Below are 18,736 nucleotides of genomic sequence, written 5' to 3' on the forward strand. Positions count from 1 at the left end.
CCAAGAAAAGAAAATCTGTTACTGTTTCTACTTTTCCCCTTCTATTTGCCATGAAGTGATGGGACTGGATGCCATGATGTTAATTTTTTGAATGTTGAGTTTTAAGCCAGCTTTTTCACTCTCCTCTTTCACCTTCATAAAAAAGCTTTTTAGTTCCTTTTTGCTTTCTGCTATTAGAGTGGTATCATCTGCATATTTGAGAAGGTTATTTCTCCTCGCAATCTCGATTCCAGCTTGTGATTCATCCAGCCCAGCATTTCACATGATGTATTCTGCATATATGCAAAGTTAAATAAGCAGAGTGACAATATATTTAATACATATTAAATTATGTTTTTTGAGGGTCTTTTTTTTTTCTTTAGGGTATTCTTTTGCAGTTACAATATCAGCTTAAAGTTCCAGGACATACTTCATAATTTTGCACACTTAGTTCTAATAAAATACAGAAACTTTGCTCCATTATAGCTTCAGTCTCTCACCACTTTTGTGTTACTGGTTTATATGTCTATATGTATTAAAAATGTAATAATAAAGTGTTATAATTGCTTTATATAATCTTGAGTCTTTTGTAGAAGCTAATAGAAAAAAATATAAAGTTTTATATTAACCTTATTTTTCATTTTTTGGTATTCATTTCTTTGTCTAGATATGAGTCACTGTCTGGTGTCACTTCCATGCTCTACTAGTGTCTTTCCCTTCCTCCTTTGGATTGCTGTTGTCAAATACCTTCTATATCTTGTAGGCCCCAAAATAAATTTTATAGTTTTATGCAGCTGTGTTTTAAATAAAAGAGGTGTGTGTATACATTTTCTGCTAGACACATCTACCACCTCCAAATAAGGCCTTTTTTCTATATTTTGTTAAGACCTTTTTATCTTTTTCCTGTACTATTGCACTGGCTGTAGGAACTCCAGTAAAATGTTAAATAGAAACAGTGATAGTGGGTATCTTTGTCTTGTTCTTGGCTGCAATGGAAATCCTTCTAATTTTTCTTCATTATTTGTGATGTTTGTTTTGGATTTTTGGTACCTTTTCAGGTTGGTTCCTTTTCTTCCTAGATTGTTGAATTTTACTTTTATTAAACTCTTAATTCATTTGGAATTTCATCAGGTTTTTCTACAACTCAAATGATCTTTTTCTTTAAATCTCACATGGTCTGATACATTAGTAGACTTTCTGATATTGAACCATCTTTTGCATTTCTGGGTAAAACTTTCTTGGTCATGAACTAGTTTTCAAAAACCCCAAATATCTGTAATATTTTATTTAGTATGTGTGTATCTGTGTAAATAAGATTTACTATTTTTCATGTGCTCTTTGCTCAGTTTTGGTATCAAGGTTTTAGTATGTCCCCACCAAAATTTTTTTCCTATTATCTAATCAAATAGGTTGCCTGAGATAAGAATGAACTGTTCTTGAAATTTTGATAAAACAATTCAAAGGGTGAGGGGCTAGATTTTTGATAAAACTTCATCAATGTAATTTGTTCAGATTTTCCATTCTTAAGTCATTTGAGGTTATTTTTTGAGTTGTCCCTTTCATCCAAGGTTTAAAATATATTGGCATGTGTTTTATATTTTATGAGTTTTTAAACCTCTACTGTATCTGTGCTTACATCTTCTGTTTCCTATTTGTTGGCGATGTTGTGCCCTAGTTTTGCCAGTTATTTTTCTAATTTATTAGTCCTCCTTTCCCTGAGAATTAGCTATTTTATTGATGCTGGTGTTTTTAATCTTAGCACTTTCTGCTCATTTTTAAAAACGTCCTTTTACTTTATGATTAATACTCTTATCCTTGATCTTTCTTGTTTAAAAAATGCATTTAAGAATAGAAACTTTAACAGTACCACATTTTGTTTTGTGGTACTTTTATTGTCAGTTATAAATATTTTGTAAGTTCCTAGTTTTATTTTCTCTTTAATTCAGTGAGTCATTTACGAGTATGCTTTTAGCCTTGAAACATTTTTAAATGTGTTATAGTGTGGTTGATTCTAACTTAGCTGAATTGAGATCATAGAAATGTGGGTTAACATTCACTCTGAAATCTGTTAAGGCTTACATTGTGACCCAGGTAATAGACAATCTTTATAAATGTTCCGTATGTATTTGGGGGAGGGGGATGGACTTAATTGGATGATCTTTCTGTATCCATTCACACTTACTGACTTTACTATTTAGTTTTACTAAATTACTAATTTTTAATGATCTATCAACCTCTAATAAAAGTAGTTAATCAAATCCACTTAGCATTTCCTAGTTTTTTTTTTCCAGTATATTTTGAGGGCATTTCATGAGTTGTGTCTTCATTCATTATTATTATGTACTGTTGGATTGTTTCATATATTGTTACATAGTACCCATCCTTATTAATACTTTTTTATTGTTGAAAATTCTCTTTTGTTTTCCATTACTATTATCTCCACTAACCTTTTGGCTAATAATTACCACTTTTTAAACTCAAGAAGAAAAAAAATCTGATAAAATAATGTTTAAAACATCAGACTATGTCAAATTTTTTTCCCTTGTCTAGTGGGACTAAGGCCTGATTTATGTTTTGCCTGACAGTTATATTCCATGTTTTCTTGTTTCTGTTTCCCTGTTAGCTAAGCTTTTGATCTAAATGGATTATTCTCTGAGAAAAATTATTTCTAAGACTTGATAAAGGAATATTATTTCCTAAATGTTTTATGGAATGAATGAATATGTTTTTTGCACAATAGTCTAGGCGAAGTAGCAACAAAAGTTTTTCATAATTTATTCTTATTGGGTAAATATTGTTGAAACTATGGTACACAGCTGGAGCTGGATAGAGAACTATGTTTTTTTCCTCCACGAAACATCAGACTTACCAGTTTTAATTTAGATAAGTGTAAAAAAGTTTATCATTTAAGATGAGAACTTTTTCTGACTTGAATTTTTTTCTGTCAGTGGCTATCTTAACTTTGTAGCATGGAAGTTAAGAGCATTTCCCCCAAAACTATTGTTATTGGGAGCAGCTTATTACTGACCAGTAATCTGGCCACTGCTCCTTTGTGTTTCTTGACTGGGCAGAGGCTTGGTGTCCAGTCTGAAAGCTATTGTGGTTTTTGACCTTTTAGAGCACAGAGACTGGAGTGGTAAGCCTAAAAATGCCACTGAGCCATGCACACACTGAAATATATTTAGTATATTGATCATATATTTAATCACAACATACCTCTTGAGTGGGGAAAAAGGACTTTTATTCTACCTTAGGCCCTTTTAGTAGTGTTTAAAATTTTAGCAAATTATTTTTATAATAAAATAACTTACCAGAAATACAGGTGTGAAAAAAATGTTACTATAATCCTGCGTATGTATGATTAAGAGTATAGGCTTTCTTATTAACACAGCATTAAGTAACAAAATGTAGTTTATATTTAACTTGGGATACTCTAGTTCAGAAAGGTCAGAATTATAATTCAGTTAACATGAATTCTATTTACTGGAGAAAATTAAAGGGAAAAGGAGGAAGGGGTGCTAATATGATAGCAGTCCTTATTACTATCTTAATTTCTTCTGGCTAAGAACCCTTGAAATCTAATACAAACCCTGGGCTTTGGAAAAGGACTTGATAAAAGTTAAAACTTATAGTTGGCAATTTCAAACTGTCCCTTTCTTGTCTGGCGTATCTCTGCCAAGAGGATCAAATTGTGGGCTCCATCCCTGAAGATTTACATTTAGCTGATTTGGGATAGGGCTTAGACATCTGAATTTGTTGAGTTTTGCTAAAAATTCCTAGTTGTAAACCTCTCAGGGCAATTATAACAGTTTTGCTAAGATTTTTTAAAAAAAGCAAAACACTTGTTATGTAACACTATGTAATAAATGGATTTGGGGGTATCTTTTCCTTAGTTTCTCTGTGGATTGGAGTGAACATTGCTGGGGCCTCTCTGAAGGATCTCAGCTCAGATAAAGGAACTGATAAAAGATCTGAGTAGTAGGGAAATGTCCACAAAGAAGTGGTTGCCAGGGCAATGTTAGTTTTGCATCTTCAGTACCTTGGAAGTTAGCGACAAGGCTGAATTGTGCCAGAGGGATGAGATTTGGGTCCCTTAAAAGTACGTGTTGTTTTGTCTCCAACATTTTTCTTTCATTAGCACTTTTTATTTTTGTGTGATCATAGTCACCAGATGATAAATTCTTAGGCAGTCAGGGACTATGTCCTTCTTGCTCCTTGCTGAGCCTAACTCAGTATCTACCATATTGTAGGCAGTAATTTGTTAAATTCTTGTTTAAAATAATATATTTTTAAATTATTGCTATAAATTCTTTACTGTTAATAGTGAAATCAATTTCACATTAATTTCTGGGTCTCATAACTCTCACTTATCCTCATAACTCTTTTCTGCCTTAAATAACCAACTCCTGTAAGAAATTCCTAGGAAAAATTACTGATGGAAACAATTCAGATTTGTGGCATTGTCAGGCTGCCACATATGGATGTTCAAAGACACTTATAGTATACAGAAAGAGGAGCCCTCTCTTGGGTCCCAGCTAATCATGTAACTTATGTTCATCATTTCTTCCAAATCCTCAGTGGCTGTCAGATGATTAAAAAGAAATGGGGTGCTGCCCTATCTGTGCTGATGTAACAGCAAGTATTTTAAACAATCTTAGGAGTGCATCCAGTTTCCAACATGACTAAGGTAGGATGTTTATGTTTGAAAAAATATTTATCATCAACATAAAATGAGATAAAACAGCATTTATGGGGGATAACTTTTGAAGTTGATTCTGTGGAAGCACCTCTTCCTAAAATATATTCTTTATTGCTGTTGAAGAGAGACAAAGGGATCAGTGATAGAGAAGAGACCTACCTTTGTAGACCTTTCTCCTGGCCTAGTGTGATATGTCTTACTATATTTGATTAGATGAAAGTAAAAGTCTTATTGCATCTTTGTTATTTAACTAAGTGAACTAGCTCTATAAATATCTAGTAACATTGGGAACCACTGTGTGGGTAGGTCTTGTAACATTTTGAGTTGTTCTCTAACCGTTTTCAGTTGGTCCAAGAAGAGACCTAAGAAATCAGCACTGGTCACAAAGATATTAGCAGTTAAGTCTCCTGGGGCGGGGGAAGTTGGGGCCCACGTATGAAGCCTCTGCTAGTTTGAATGGGAGAGGGTAAAGTAAAATAGAATTAAATCACTGGGAATAAAGTAATAGGAAGTTTTAAAGTAGTTCCTTATAAGGAAGTGGATTGTGGGCAAGGAGATAGGAAAAGAAGGGTAGGTCCCAGCAAACATGGCAAGAGGTTGGGGCCTGTGTGGAAAGATGGCAGATGAATTTGAACAATAAATGTCTAATCATCTGTCTTAAACTGTTCTTTCCTGGTCGTCTTTTTTTCTGCCACAATTCATACTACAAATCTGTTAAATACTCATTCACCCAGCAACTGTTGTTTCTCATACCTTCCTCCTCAATTGTGGCCAGGTCATCCTGCCGAGTTAACATAAACTCTCAGATGTGTAGCTTGGCACTGGCTACTCTGCTACTTTCATGATGAAAAAGATCATTGACTGCCCCATCCTTATGGTTATGGTTATGTCAGGTCTGGAAAGGAAAAAATCTACACAGAATTGGCAGGAGGATATACGGACCTTTCACAGAAAAAGTCATTCAAATCCAAACATCTGAACATTTAGATTTCTATGTATTATATCCCATATTGAGTAGAATCCACTTTATATGCTAGAGAATAATGTTAAATTTCAACTCATGATGGATATTATACTTTGCTAACGTAGAAGCTGAGCTTACTAAGGTGTCACATATTTTGTTTCATATATTCTGTTCAGTAAAGAAGAGAAAAATTATGCAACAAATTTTATTTAGCATAGTCAGTCCCAACATTCAGCACAAAAAGAGTTTACAGAGGATAGAAAGTGCATTAATAAAAGCCAGTCTTTACCAAAAGAAAACAGAAAATATATTATTGATTCAAAATATTTTACACTTGAATGATAAACTGCAATAACTTATTTTGGGCACCTACTGATATAAGAGAAAGGAAGAGAAGAAAAGAATACTTGAGAAGAGTTCAGTCTCCATCTGGTATCAGAGAAGTCAGTAGAGGTCACTGAGACCCGCAGTCTTTCTTGCTTTCTGCATTAGTGCCCTCAGCTGGAACTGTTTACGGGACAGAAGACGTACATGCTGTGAGGGGGAAGAAGTTTAAACAGTTTAGACTAGCCCATATCCAGGTCCAGGCATAAACTAGCAGACAGTTTGTACCCTAGAGGGGAATTAGGAACCCTAAACTCATCAATGTTCCCTTGGAGCCCAATACTACATTTTATCTGGCTGATGAAACTCACTGGATTGATGCTGGCAGGCTGTGTTAAGGAACCTGTGGAGGCTTTCCTAGTGACTCAGATAGTAAAGAATCTGCCTGCAATGCAGGAGAAACGGGTTCAATCTCTGGGTCAGGAAGATCTCCTGGAGAAGAGAATGGCTACCCACTCCAATACCCTTGGCCTAGAGAATTCCATGGACAGAAGAGCCTGACGGGCTACAGCCCACGAGGTCACAAAGAGTTGGACACAACTGAGCAACTAACACACCTGTGTTCAGGAAAGTAGTCTTCTGAGACCCTACAACGTGTCACAGGGAAAGCACCCCATGCAGGATTGGCTCAGGAGTTCAAGCTACATCTTGAGACAACCAAGATGCCAGGGAAACTTGTACTGTGATCCTAACAAAAGTTAACAAAAAACTTTTAGAACTGACTGTTTGTCCCTGCTGCTGCTGCTAAGTCGCTTCAGTCGTGTCCGACTCTGTGCGACCCCATAGACGGCAGCCCACCAGGCTCCCCCGTCCCTGGGATTCTCCATGCAAGAACACTGGAGTGGGTTGCCATTTCCTTCTCCAATGCATGAAAGTGAAAAGTGAAAGTGAAGTCGCTCAGTCGTGTCCAACTCTTAGCGACCCCATGGACTGCAGCCTATCAGGCTCCTCCATTCATGGGATTTTCCAGGCAAGAGTACTGGAGCGGGGTGCCATTGCCTTCTCCGCTGTTTCTCCCTACTTAGCTAAAAAAGGGGAAGGGCAGGGTTGAGTAGCACAAGGTCATCTTTGGTCCAATGCCTAGCAAACAGCATCCTTTCCTCACCTCTCCATGTTCACCTTGCCTAAGTTATGCCACCCAAGCAGAGGAGAGCCTACAAAAAGGGAGCCCTCTCTTGGGTCCCAGCTATTCATATGCTTATACCAGGTCCGAGAGTGGTTTGGCCACACACTCAGTGAGACAGGCAGGATTAGCAAGCAGCCTGACCAGCCTCGCAGGTACACTGAAGCATCAGAAGCAGCCGTACTGAATATCCAAAGGGTGGCTATTATCCCTAAAGCCACGCTCTTCATGACCCAACAGAGAACAGCAGCCAAACTTGGCTTACAGATCTTCCATGTCTATACAGTAGCATTAAGCCTGGAATAATCATTTAGAAGGGCTCTACTGCTAGCAGGGCAAGCCCAATACTCTACAAGGGGAAACAGGTATAAAAGTATGCAAGTCTAAGCAAATTAACAGAGGGGAAAAAAAAAAGCAACAAGGATGGGGCAGTCAATGATCTTAATTTAGATGGTGTGACCTGAAAGAATGAAATCTGACTGTGCCTGCTGATCCACCCGGGTGCAGTAGTAAGAAGAATTACATTCAGCTCGATGCCGCTTTGGGGTAGGAACTGCAGCCACTAAGCCCAATTTTCTTCCCATACTCAGATTATCCTCAGTCCTCTGTGTAGGTGGGAAGACATTGCTCACAGCCATTTACCCCACCTGCTCACTTTTGGAAAGAAAAAGAATTTTAACTCATCCCCTACAGACAAACCCTCTTGATTTGTGGTTTTCAGCAACAGTGGTTCTAAAACAAGTTCCAAAACTCTGGAAAGCAGAGTGAAGAAGACATACCTTTAGGAAGACGTCTAGGTCTATTACTCCCCGCCTCAAGGCTTCTCCCAGGTAAAAAATAGTGTCTTCAATAGCATTCTCCTCTGCATACAGATTTAGGATCTGTTTGTACAGTGGGGCTGTGGGAATGATAACTTCATCAATATCATTGTTTTCAGATTGATTTTCCATTTTCTCCAGAGCAGAACTGAGTTCTTCATCCTTCTTTCTCAAAAGTTCTATGTTTTTATCAACCTCAGCCTGAAAATAGAATAGTCCAAGCATGATGATTTTACACTAATTGTAATTATCTGTTTGTCAGACATCTACAGCTCAACTTCATAGCAGCAGACTTGCTAATAAAACAATGCTTAAACAACTCATGGATGAGATTCACGTTTCAAATATAACACATTTCAAAGTTAGAGGAAAAGGTGTGCTCTAACATGCTAAGTGCAAACAGGAGATGCTAAGCCGAGCACTTTTGGTGGCAGTGATAAGCCTGTCACTTACCAGTGATAAATATTGCAAAGTAAGCCATCAGACAAGACACTTTCCAGCAGGAGGTTTCTTACATTAAAATCGTAAAGAGGCCCTTCTTTCAAAACAAGTGGACATCTGTCTCAGAGGAACAACTTTCCCCAGTCTATACAGATGATTCAACACACAGAACTCCAAAAACACTTGAATTTTAGTCCCAAGATATAGCGGGTGGTGGTTGCGGGCTCGGAATTGTACTGGTGCCACTTTCCTGAATGTTTGAAAATAGCTGACTATTGAGAAGCTCATTTTACACACTAGAACCATTTATTAGACTAATGTGTACATACAAATCACTTTCTCCAAAGCCCTCAAACACTCAATAACTATCTTTTCATCGAAAATGCACACTACTGGAACAGATTCTCCCTCACAAGAATGAAAGTGAAACAAAGAGTCCTCCTATGGGTCAAAACATTATCCCCAGCATGAAGGTGCAAGCAAAAAATCCTCTAAATACATCCACTTCCCAGTCAAAGACTATATTTCAACCATAGGCTCTGTTTTTTATGTAGAGGAGCTATGTTCAAGTGCTTAAAGGTGTGTACAATCATTTGAGCTCTTAACTTATACCCACAGTACTCAAGGTAGCCATAGAACATACAGAAAACTTTGCCATAGCTACAATTAAAATAGTGCAGTTATGCAATGAGTTACTTACTACTTCTTGATCTAAACGGGTAACCATCTCTTCGAGTTTCTGGTGACCTTTTTTCAGGTCTTCCTCTGTTCGTTTCAAGGCGTTGAGTTCTGCCTGGGCACGATCCATCTCCTCCTTCATCCGCCATCTCAGTTTGTCACTGACCGCTGAGATGAGAGAGGCTCGGATAGTGTCCTCGCTGATTGTGCCATCCCTGCTGGGACCTGCAGGAGGAAAAGGCAAAACACTTGCTTATTTCCCAATCTCTCTCTATTCCTCTCACGGGAATCATCACAAAACAGGACAAAATACAAGTCAACACTTTCAAAGTGTGAGGAAAGAAAATGTATGCCATAACTTCATCAAACATAACATTAAAACAGGAGTTGATTCAGAAATACTCTCCCCATGAGAGTTTACTTCTTGTTGCTCAGTCACTAAGTCGTGTCCGACTCTTTGCAATCCCACAGACTGCAGCATGCAGGCTCCTCTCTCCTCCACTACCTCCCAGAGTTTGCTCAAATTCATGTCCATTGAGATGGTGATGCTAACCATCTTATCCACTGCTGCCCACTTCTCCTTTTGCCTCAATCTTTCCCAGCATCAGGGTCTTTTCCAATGAGCTGGTGCTTCACAAAAGGTGGCTAAAGTATTGGAGATTCAGCATCAGTCCTTCCAATGAATATTCAGGGTTGATTTCCTTTAGGATTGACTTGTTTGATCTCCCTGCAGTCCAAGGAACTCTCAAGAGTCTTCTCAGTACTACAATTTGAGATTACTGTTTATCCATATTTACCCATTTTCTTGGCTTACAGCTGAAACAATTAGCTATTTTCTCAATGAGGCAGAGGCTCATTGAGAGCCTCTACAGACATCCCTACCGATTACAAAGATCCCTAAATCTCCAACAAATGGAACAACAAATTTATACCAAGGAAAAAACATCTGATTCAGGTCAAGTCCATTCTCAGGCTTTACTGCTAAGCTGAAGGAAAAAGGTACCACCCACTCTAGAGGCCATTAAGATTGAGAATGGGCAGTTTCCTTAAACTAATGTACAGGTTAGTACAGCTTCCCTTCTGTAAGATGCTTATTCCTTTACCAAAAGAACAGGAAAGAACAGATGTGCAAAAGAGAATGCCATCCAAAAAATTCAGCTGATAAAACTTCTGTTCTCAGATTCTTTACTCTTTACCTACCTTCCTAATCAGTGTCTTATGTAACACTTACCCCTCACATATTTTCTTCAAAAAGGTCCTCCCTTTAATGTAGTATAGATCCTTTTAATGACTGTCGGTGTTCTTCAGTTAGGGTCATAAATCAGCAAACGATAAACGGTATTTTGACTTTCAGTTATGTTTGATAACAGAATACCATGTGGGGAATTATACTTACCTTTACTGCTTACAATGAATAAAGAATGATTACAGACTAACAGTATCACTTCCACTCTGAGCTGAAAATTTTTATCACCTTGATGCTGAGTTCTACTTACCGGTGGGGGGGAATCTTTAAGTCAGTTTGTAAAAATGTACCCAGAATCTCACCACTCATGTTCTCATCCATTATAGGCCCATTCCTGGTCCCATGCAAAGTGCGCTGTTTCTAAAAGGAAACTGCACTGTTCAAACTACATCGCAACCAGCGCCACCTGTGCTCTCCACTGTTCCATCTGATCACAACTCTTGCTATTCCATACACTGATCTGGTCACTCCACTTTTTAGTTTTTGATTAGTAAAGTTGTTTTCTCCCAGAAGCTGGTCCATACCCAGGATACCCTGAATGCTTTTCTGGGCTTTTGTAAATGACACTGGGAGACCTTGGCGTCCTCAGATATTACTGGTTTCAAAAATAGAGTCTAAGTCTACAGTTCTGTTTTCCCCCCTTTTTTGTTTCTACCACAGAAGAACTTTTTTTGTGACCTGGGTTCTATTCTTGCCAGTGAAAAGGAGCAAAAACAGTTATCTCCCATGGCCAGGTTTCCCTGAGGAGTGTCCTTCGTCCATCTGTGCTAAGGACACTGCATTTATACAGTAAAAAGAAAAGCCCACCATCAGACTCTCCTGCTAAGTCTCCGTCTCTCCTGTTAGGAACCTCCTGGTAAGAACCGCCCAAACAGCACCCATACTCCAGCATTTACAAAGAGGCAATTAATACTTTTGATTGATTACTACCATATAAATCCATATATGCTTTTCAGAATTTACTTCTGATTTTACAAAAATATGTCAGCTTATTATTTCACATTTCTGAGAAGCAAAACTATTAACTTTCAGATGTGTGCTTTGGAATTCAGAGTTGTAAAGCCAGAGGGTAACTTGAGGTCTTATTTTTCACATCCCTGACCTCTTCATACCTGACTTTTCCAAAGTGTTCTCATCAATTTACCAGTTACTGTATCATCTCTGGGCCCATTCCCCTCAAGTTTTCCCATAATCTTCCTCAGTGACCACCTCTCTATTCACATCCTCTTGTTATAGACACTGGGATGACTCTTAGCAACCTCCCCGAATTCACCAATTCATATCTCCACTCATTCCTTCTCGCACCTTTGACCTCTTCTTCCACTCCTGTTTCCCGTGAGTATCTCCCCTCAGTCCTAACTCCTTGCTCATCTCTTAGTCCTGAACATAGGCTGCCTGCCGCGACAGCCTCTCTCTCATTGTGTCAGATCACCAGGCATCTTCCAAAGGCCTTGTCTGCCATAACCTAAACCAAAACCTTGATCCTTTGGATTCTTTCCTAGAGCCCTAAGCCCTCTTTTACCATCTTCTCATTAAAGAAAAAACAAAAACAAAAGTCCTCAGAACATGTTCAAAGACTGAAACTAGGAGATGGGAGTCTTCCACTCTCTTCTCCCATTCTGCTTTGGAACAAGAATCTTAATCCTTTAATTATGTGCCTGACTCCTCACTATTCAAAAGCACTCACTTCCCTTTCTCAGGAAGACAGCTTGCTTTCCTCTCAGTATGACTTAAAGACAGCTGTTTTAGACAAAACATTTTTGACATAAATTGTACCAATGTTCTCTTAGGTCAATCTCCCAAGACAATAGAGATTAAAAATGAAAAGCAAATGGGACCTAATCAAACTTACAAGCTTTTGCACAGCAAAGGAAATCATAAACCAAATGAAAAGACAACCCACAGAATGCGAGAAATTATTTGCAAATGATGCGAACGACGAGGGCTTAAATTTCCAAAATACACAAACAGTTCATCCACCTTGACAACAAAAAAAACAATCCAATTGAAAAATGGGCAGAAGACCTAAGTAGACATTTTTCCAAAGAAGAATACAGATGGTCAACAGGCACATGAAAAGCTGCTCAACATCGCTAATTATTATAGAGAAATGAAAAAACTACAATGAGGTAACACCCCACACCAGTCACATTAAAAAGTCTACAAATTAACAATGCTAGAGAGGGTATGCAGAAAATGGAACCCTCCTACATGGTTGGTGGGAATGTAAGTTGGTGTAGCCACTGTGGAAAACAGCTTGGAGGTTCCTCAGAAAACTAAAAGTAGAATTACCGTATGATTCAGCAATTCCACTCCTGGGCATATACCTGGAAAAAATTATAGTTAAAAAAAAAAGACATGTACCCCGATGCTCACAGCAGCACTACTCACAACAGTCAAGCCATGGAAACAACCTAAATGTCCATCAGTGTGAGTGGATAAAGAAGATCTGGTGTATATATACAACAGAATACTACTCAGCCATAAAAGAACTAAATAATGCCATTTGCAGCAACATGGATGCAATGAGACATTCATACGAAGTGAAGTCAGAAAGAGAAAGACAAATACCACATGGCAGTACTTGTATCTAAAATATGACACAAAGGAACCTATCTATGAAACGCCATCAGTGACACAGAGAGTAGACTGGTGGCTGCCAAGGAGGCGGGTGGGAGAGAGACGGACTGAGAGTTTGGGGTTAGCAGACACAAACTGGGGAGGTCCTACTGTACAGTAGCACAGGGAATTATATTCAATATCCTGTGATAAAGCATAAAAGAATATGAAAAACAGTATGTGTACATACATGTATAACAGAGTCATTTTGCTGTACAGTAGTAATTAACATTATAAATCAACTATACTTCAATTTTTAAAAGACTTAAAAAAAAAAAAGACTTTATTTAGACAGAATTTATACCAAATCAAAATCTCTAGTTTTTTATTTTGCACTAATTTATTTAAGTCCTAAGTGACAGCAAAAAAGGGTACAACAGTTTAGAATTTTGTGCTCAAAAGGTGATTTACAAAATAATGACTAGTAGAGATGGTATTTCACTAAGCCCTCACTTTATGATAGATGTATTAACAATAGGAATTGTAAAACTTTTTTTCTGGAAGAACTTTATTACGCCCATCTGAAATGTTACTATGATTCCTGTGAGATACAACAAAACTATTCCCAGAGATTAGGAACCCAAATGATATGAATATGGTTAGGCATTCAAACGTGTGGTCAGTCACATGCCATCAAAGTGTCCCATTCATCTGTGCAGAAATTATCTGAACTAATACAAACTTAAGGGTCTTTTTATAACTAGTTTGGATGTTTTACACACAAACGCATCAACAAACTTTGTTAAAATTATTACATTAAAATGGATCAAGTTACACTGATGCTAAATTTTCAAATCACAATTAAAAAAATTTAAGTCCTGGAATTTATATTGTTTCTCTTATAAAATACATTAGGGCAAATGAAATGCTACCATACAGGACCAAATAAGTCCTTCCAAATAAGTCTCCAGCTAAAGCCACTAACATTCAAAATGGGAAGGAAGCTGAGGCAGCAGTCACTTGGCTTTCAAGAAAGGTCACAGTTCACCCAAGGAGCCTGGAAATGCCAAGGCTAGACCTAGTCCTCTTCCTTATCACACACAGACATGTTCAGTACATCTGAACATGTTAACATCCATCTACTTTCTAAACAGAAGAAATGAATTGTAATTAAGTTGTGAAATGTGAATGCCAAGAGAAAAGTACAGATTAAAGTTCAAACTTAAATGAACCATGACACTTAAAGAGACTGTTTATGGGGGGGTGGGAGGAAGTTCTACAGGGAGGGGATATATATATATACAGTGATGACTGATACACAATGTATAGCAGAAACCAGCACAATGTAAAGCAATTATCCTATTAAAAATAATAAAATACATTAAAAAAGAGATTGTTTATATAAACAAGTAAGAAAAAAGTTTGGTAGAAAATTCTTTTCTTCTTCCTGATCACTTTTCAAAAAATCTTTTTTTCTTCTCAAATGTCTTAAGAGAAATTTTAATTTCTGTTATAATGAGCCTTGGATAAATAAGAGTTTGTGGCAAACTGGCAAACCTCAAGTCCCTACACATTGACCTTTACTCATGCAGAATCAGATTTCAGAAGTGCCCTTCAACTCCAGATTAGCAGCAGTTGAAAAGGTAACACAGATTTTGAGAAGCAATCCTAAAAAAAACTTCATTTAAATGTCAGACAAGAGTCAATCACTAACCTTAATCCTTAAGAAGTAAGATAATTTTTCTACTATTAGGAAACCAATACTCTACTCTGTGAATCTGATAATTCAATGAATAATTTGGGCCAGTAAAGTGCACTTCCTGATTTAGAACCATTTTTTAAACACTTAAAGATAATCAGTTTTATTTATCTCCAAACAATACTTACCGATGATCACTACTTCCTACAACTCAAAAAGAAGCTCATTTATATTAGACAAAGAATCCATGGTAACCCCAAAGAAAAATACAAAATAACTAGTAACTTTTCTGACCTCACATCTAACCAGCAAAAGTGAGTCATTTGCCCCCCAGCATTTTTACTTCTGATGTTACCTGCCCAAGACTCACATAATGATCTTCAGTAATAATGGCATTTGTGCTACAGAGCAAATTACGGAGCCTAAGCAATCTGAAACAGAAGCTTATTGACCATCTACTCAGAAACTAGGTCAAGCCCCTGGGGATCACCGGATGGAGCCCATATTAGTTCCTTTTATAATAAAAACAAAAAAACAGGTCACTCTGAAACAGAAACATTTCAAACAACTATATGAGCAAAGTCGTTCTGATTTATGCTATTAAACACAAATCAGGCAAATTCATTAAGCTGCTTACAAAGGGCTTTTTATTTATAGTCTATGAACAAGTAAGCTTCTAATACTACTGGCCAGGCTCTGGGCAGGTCATGGAACTTTCTTCCAAAGAAATCAGGGGACCTTAATTTTTTTTTTAAATCTTTTAAATACTATTAGAACAATACTCTAAAGTTCCTATAACCACAACCAATGAGAAAAAAGGAAAACATGAGCAGGTTAACACTTCTTGAAAATAAACACACAGCAGAAAAAAAGATTTAATTTACATAATAGTTCAAGTATTCAAAAGTGAAGGTTAAGTATAGACCTTATTAAAATAGGATGCCGAAGTAGTAACTATTTAAAAAAAAAAAAGGTGCTACTGTCATAATAATGAAAGATGCTACTAGCAAGGTTTAAGCACAAAGGTCAATTAATTTGAGGGACAGATTCCATCCTTAAAAAAATGGGTCAGAATCAGTCATTCCTCAAGATTATTTTGTGAAAGAGCACAATTAAAAAACCTATAATACTAAAGAACAAAACCAGAGGTATCCTCCTCCACTACAAAGCCTTTCAGTAATCCAAACACTATGGTGCTGGCATGAAAACAGACACATAGATTAATGGGACACAACAGACAGCCCAGAAATAAACCCACACTCACACAGTCAATTGATCTCTGACAAAGGAGGCAAGAATACAGAATGGGAAAAAGCCTCTTCAGTAAGTGGTTTTGGAAAGACTGGACAGCTTCACGTAAAAGAATCGAACTGAACTACTTTCTCACACTATATATAAAAATAAACTCAAAATGAATTAAACTTAAATGTTAAGACCTGAAACGTAAGACTCCTAGAAGAAAACACAGGCAATACTAGGGATGAAACATACAACATGATTAATGTAATTAAATTGCTATATAGGAAAGTTGTTAAGAGTAAATCCTAAAGAGTTCTTATCACAAGGAAAAGTATTTTTTTCCTTTTGTATCTATAGGAGATGACAGATGTTCATTAAACTTACTGTGGTAATCATTTCATGATGTATGTAAGTCAAACCATTACACTGTACATTTTAAACTTATACAGTACTATATGTCAATTATATCTAAATACAACTGTAAGAAAGAAACTTAAAAAAAAAAAACATAGGCAGTACTCTCTTTGACACTGGTCTTAACATTTTTTTGGATACGCCTCCTCAGGTAAGGGAACCTAAAGAAAAAAAAAAGCACCCCTCCCCCCAAAAAAACCAAATGGGTCTACATCGAACTAAAAAAGCTTTTGATTAGCAAAGGAAACTATCAACAAAACGAAAAGGCACTGTACTGAATGGAAGAAGATACCTGCAAATGATATGTCTGAGAAGGGGTTAAGATCCAAAATATACAAGAACTCATACAACTCATGATCAAAAAAGACAACCTGATACAAAATGGGCAGAGGACATACAGATGGCCATGAAAAGAGTTCAACATCACTAATCATCAGGGCACTGCAATCAAAACCACAGAGTCAGAATGGCTATCATCAAAAGGAGAACAAGTGCTGGTGAGGATGTGGAGAAAAGGGAACCCCCAAATACTGCAAACTGGTACATCCACTACAGAAAACAGTATGGTGGTTCCTCAAAAAAATTAAAAATAAAACTACCACGTGATACAGCAATTCCACTTCTGGGTATTTTTCTGGAGAAAACAAAAATAATGATTCAAAAAGATATATGCACCCCTATGTACTGTGGCATTATTTACAATAGTCAAGATATGAAAGCAACCTCAGCATCCATCAACAGATGAATGGATACCCCTCTTCAGCACATGTGACCACCTCTGTCCTCACACAGGCCCAAGCCACCATCTCAGACCTGGATTCTTTTAATGGCCTCTTCAAGGAGGCCACCATTCCCTCCCAGGGTCTTGCACAGAGGTATCTGTTAGAACAGCAAATCAGATCAGATCACTCCTCTGCTCAAAGCCTGCCCATGGCTCCCCAGATCACACAGAGGAAAAGCCACAGGCCTCACCCAGACCCACAAGGACTTACCTGAGCCAGCTCTGCTTCCTCTCCGACCCCATCTCCCCACGCACCCCTAACTCACACCACTGGCCTCGCTGCTGTTCTTTGAACCAGAAACATATTCCCACCTCAAAGTATAAGGCATAGAAGCCTTTTTCCAGGCTTGGAGAGAACTCTTCAAGCAGAGGTAACAGCAGTGAATAGATCTCCAGATCACCATACAAGCAAGCAGAGCACAGATGAGGCTGAAAACAGCAAACCAGTGTGTTTGCTGCTCAGGGGGCTGCAGGAGGCCAGTGGTGTAAGCAAGGTGGATGTAAAGGAGGTGAGAACAGAAGGCAGTCCTCATCCTCCAGGTCTTCCTGTGCCCCTCTTCAATTTGAATGTTTCTAGATAGCATGTATCTCCACCTGGAGCACTGTGTATTTTCTGTAAGTTTGTTTCCTGTCTTCCCTCACTGGAATGCAAACTCCATGAAGGCAGTAAGTTACTTTGTGTTGCTCCCAGTGGGGTTCTTACTGCTGGTATGTAGCAAGCACTCAGTAATGATATACTAAATGACCAAATTAATAAACAAATAACTGAAAAAACAAGGGCTTCCCTTGTGGCTCAGTTGGTAAAGAATCCGCTTGCAATGCAATGCTCAGCTGGTAAAGAATCTGCCTGCAATGCAGGAGGCCTGGGTTCAATCCCTGGGTTGGGAAGACCCCCTGGAGACGGGAAAGGCTACCCACTCCAGTATCCTGGTCTGGAGAATTCCATGGACTGTATAGTCCATGGGGTTGCAAAGAATTGGACACGACTGAGCAACTTTCATTTCACTTCAACTGAAAAAACAGATGAATAGATAAAGAAAAGGTGGTATGTGTATGAATGCGTGTGTCTGATGTACTGACAGTACATCCTCTAATGAACTTCATAAAGGAGCTGGTATGTTGACTTTCTTCACATGTATATTCAAAACATGCGGAGGTTTCATTGAGTGGCACCACACTTTTCTGGGTACCATATGGGACCACACTTCAGTAACATTCTTGAACATTTGCTTGAAAATCTTAAATCTTTCTTAATTTGGACAGTAATATCCAACAATTCATCACTCCTAGACGACTGCCACCTGGGTGCATCACCAGCACACTGGAGTCTGACAGAGAGTGCTACGCGTGAATCAAGGTGGAAGTGACTGGTCCCACATCACGCCATTCCTTATTACCCAACAGAGTTTAGCATTCTCCATGGGCATGCCCTGCTGGGGACCAAAGCTTTTCACGGTGCCTGTTTTTCAGCCCTGAAAACATACAAATGACCATATATTCATACCTGCTTCTGCTTTTTTCTGGGATCTGCTATTGCTGCTACTGCTAAGTCACCTCTGTGTCCGACTCTGTGCGACCCCATAGATGGCAGCCCACCAGGCTCTGCCATCCCTGGGATTCTCCAGGCAAGAACACTGGAGTGGGTTGCCATTTCCTTTTCCAATGCATGAAAGTGAAAAGTGAAAGTGAAGTCGCTCAGTCGTGTCCGACTC

At 38.2% G+C, this 18,736-nt stretch overlaps 1 protein-coding gene and 1 long non-coding RNA gene across 4 annotated transcripts in view; both read right to left on the reverse strand.

Annotated features, from left to right (window-relative positions):
* Positions 1-5,833: 5,833 nt before the first annotated feature.
* TSG101 (tumor susceptibility 101) overlaps positions 5,834-18,736 on the reverse strand; it is a 41,978-nt gene continuing 29,075 nt past the window's right edge. For all 3 annotated transcript variants that reach the window (XM_081533693.1, XM_081533692.1, XM_081533691.1), the window contains 3 exons: positions 9,109-9,311; positions 7,929-8,168; positions 5,834-6,176 (listed from right to left, as the gene is read on the reverse strand). In XM_081533693.1, coding sequence (XP_081389819.1) covers positions 6,087-6,176; positions 7,929-8,168; positions 9,109-9,311 — 533 coding nt within the window. In that variant the 3' untranslated portion in view covers positions 5,834-6,086. The remainder of the gene's footprint in view (positions 6,177-7,928; positions 8,169-9,108; positions 9,312-18,736) is intronic.
* LOC145523421 (uncharacterized) lies at positions 14,197-18,426 on the reverse strand. The gene is made up of 2 exons (XR_014066546.1): positions 17,628-18,426; positions 14,197-17,294 (listed from the first exon to the last, which is right to left on the reverse strand). It is a non-coding gene; the product is annotated as an uncharacterized LOC145523421 (long non-coding RNA).

This window comes from Giraffa tippelskirchi, chromosome 10, assembly GCF_054371585.1.
Source record: "Giraffa tippelskirchi isolate mGirTip1 chromosome 10, T2T-mGirTip1v1.2.pri, whole genome shotgun sequence".
NCBI classification, from domain to species: Eukaryota; Metazoa; Chordata; class Mammalia; order Artiodactyla; family Giraffidae; genus Giraffa; species Giraffa tippelskirchi.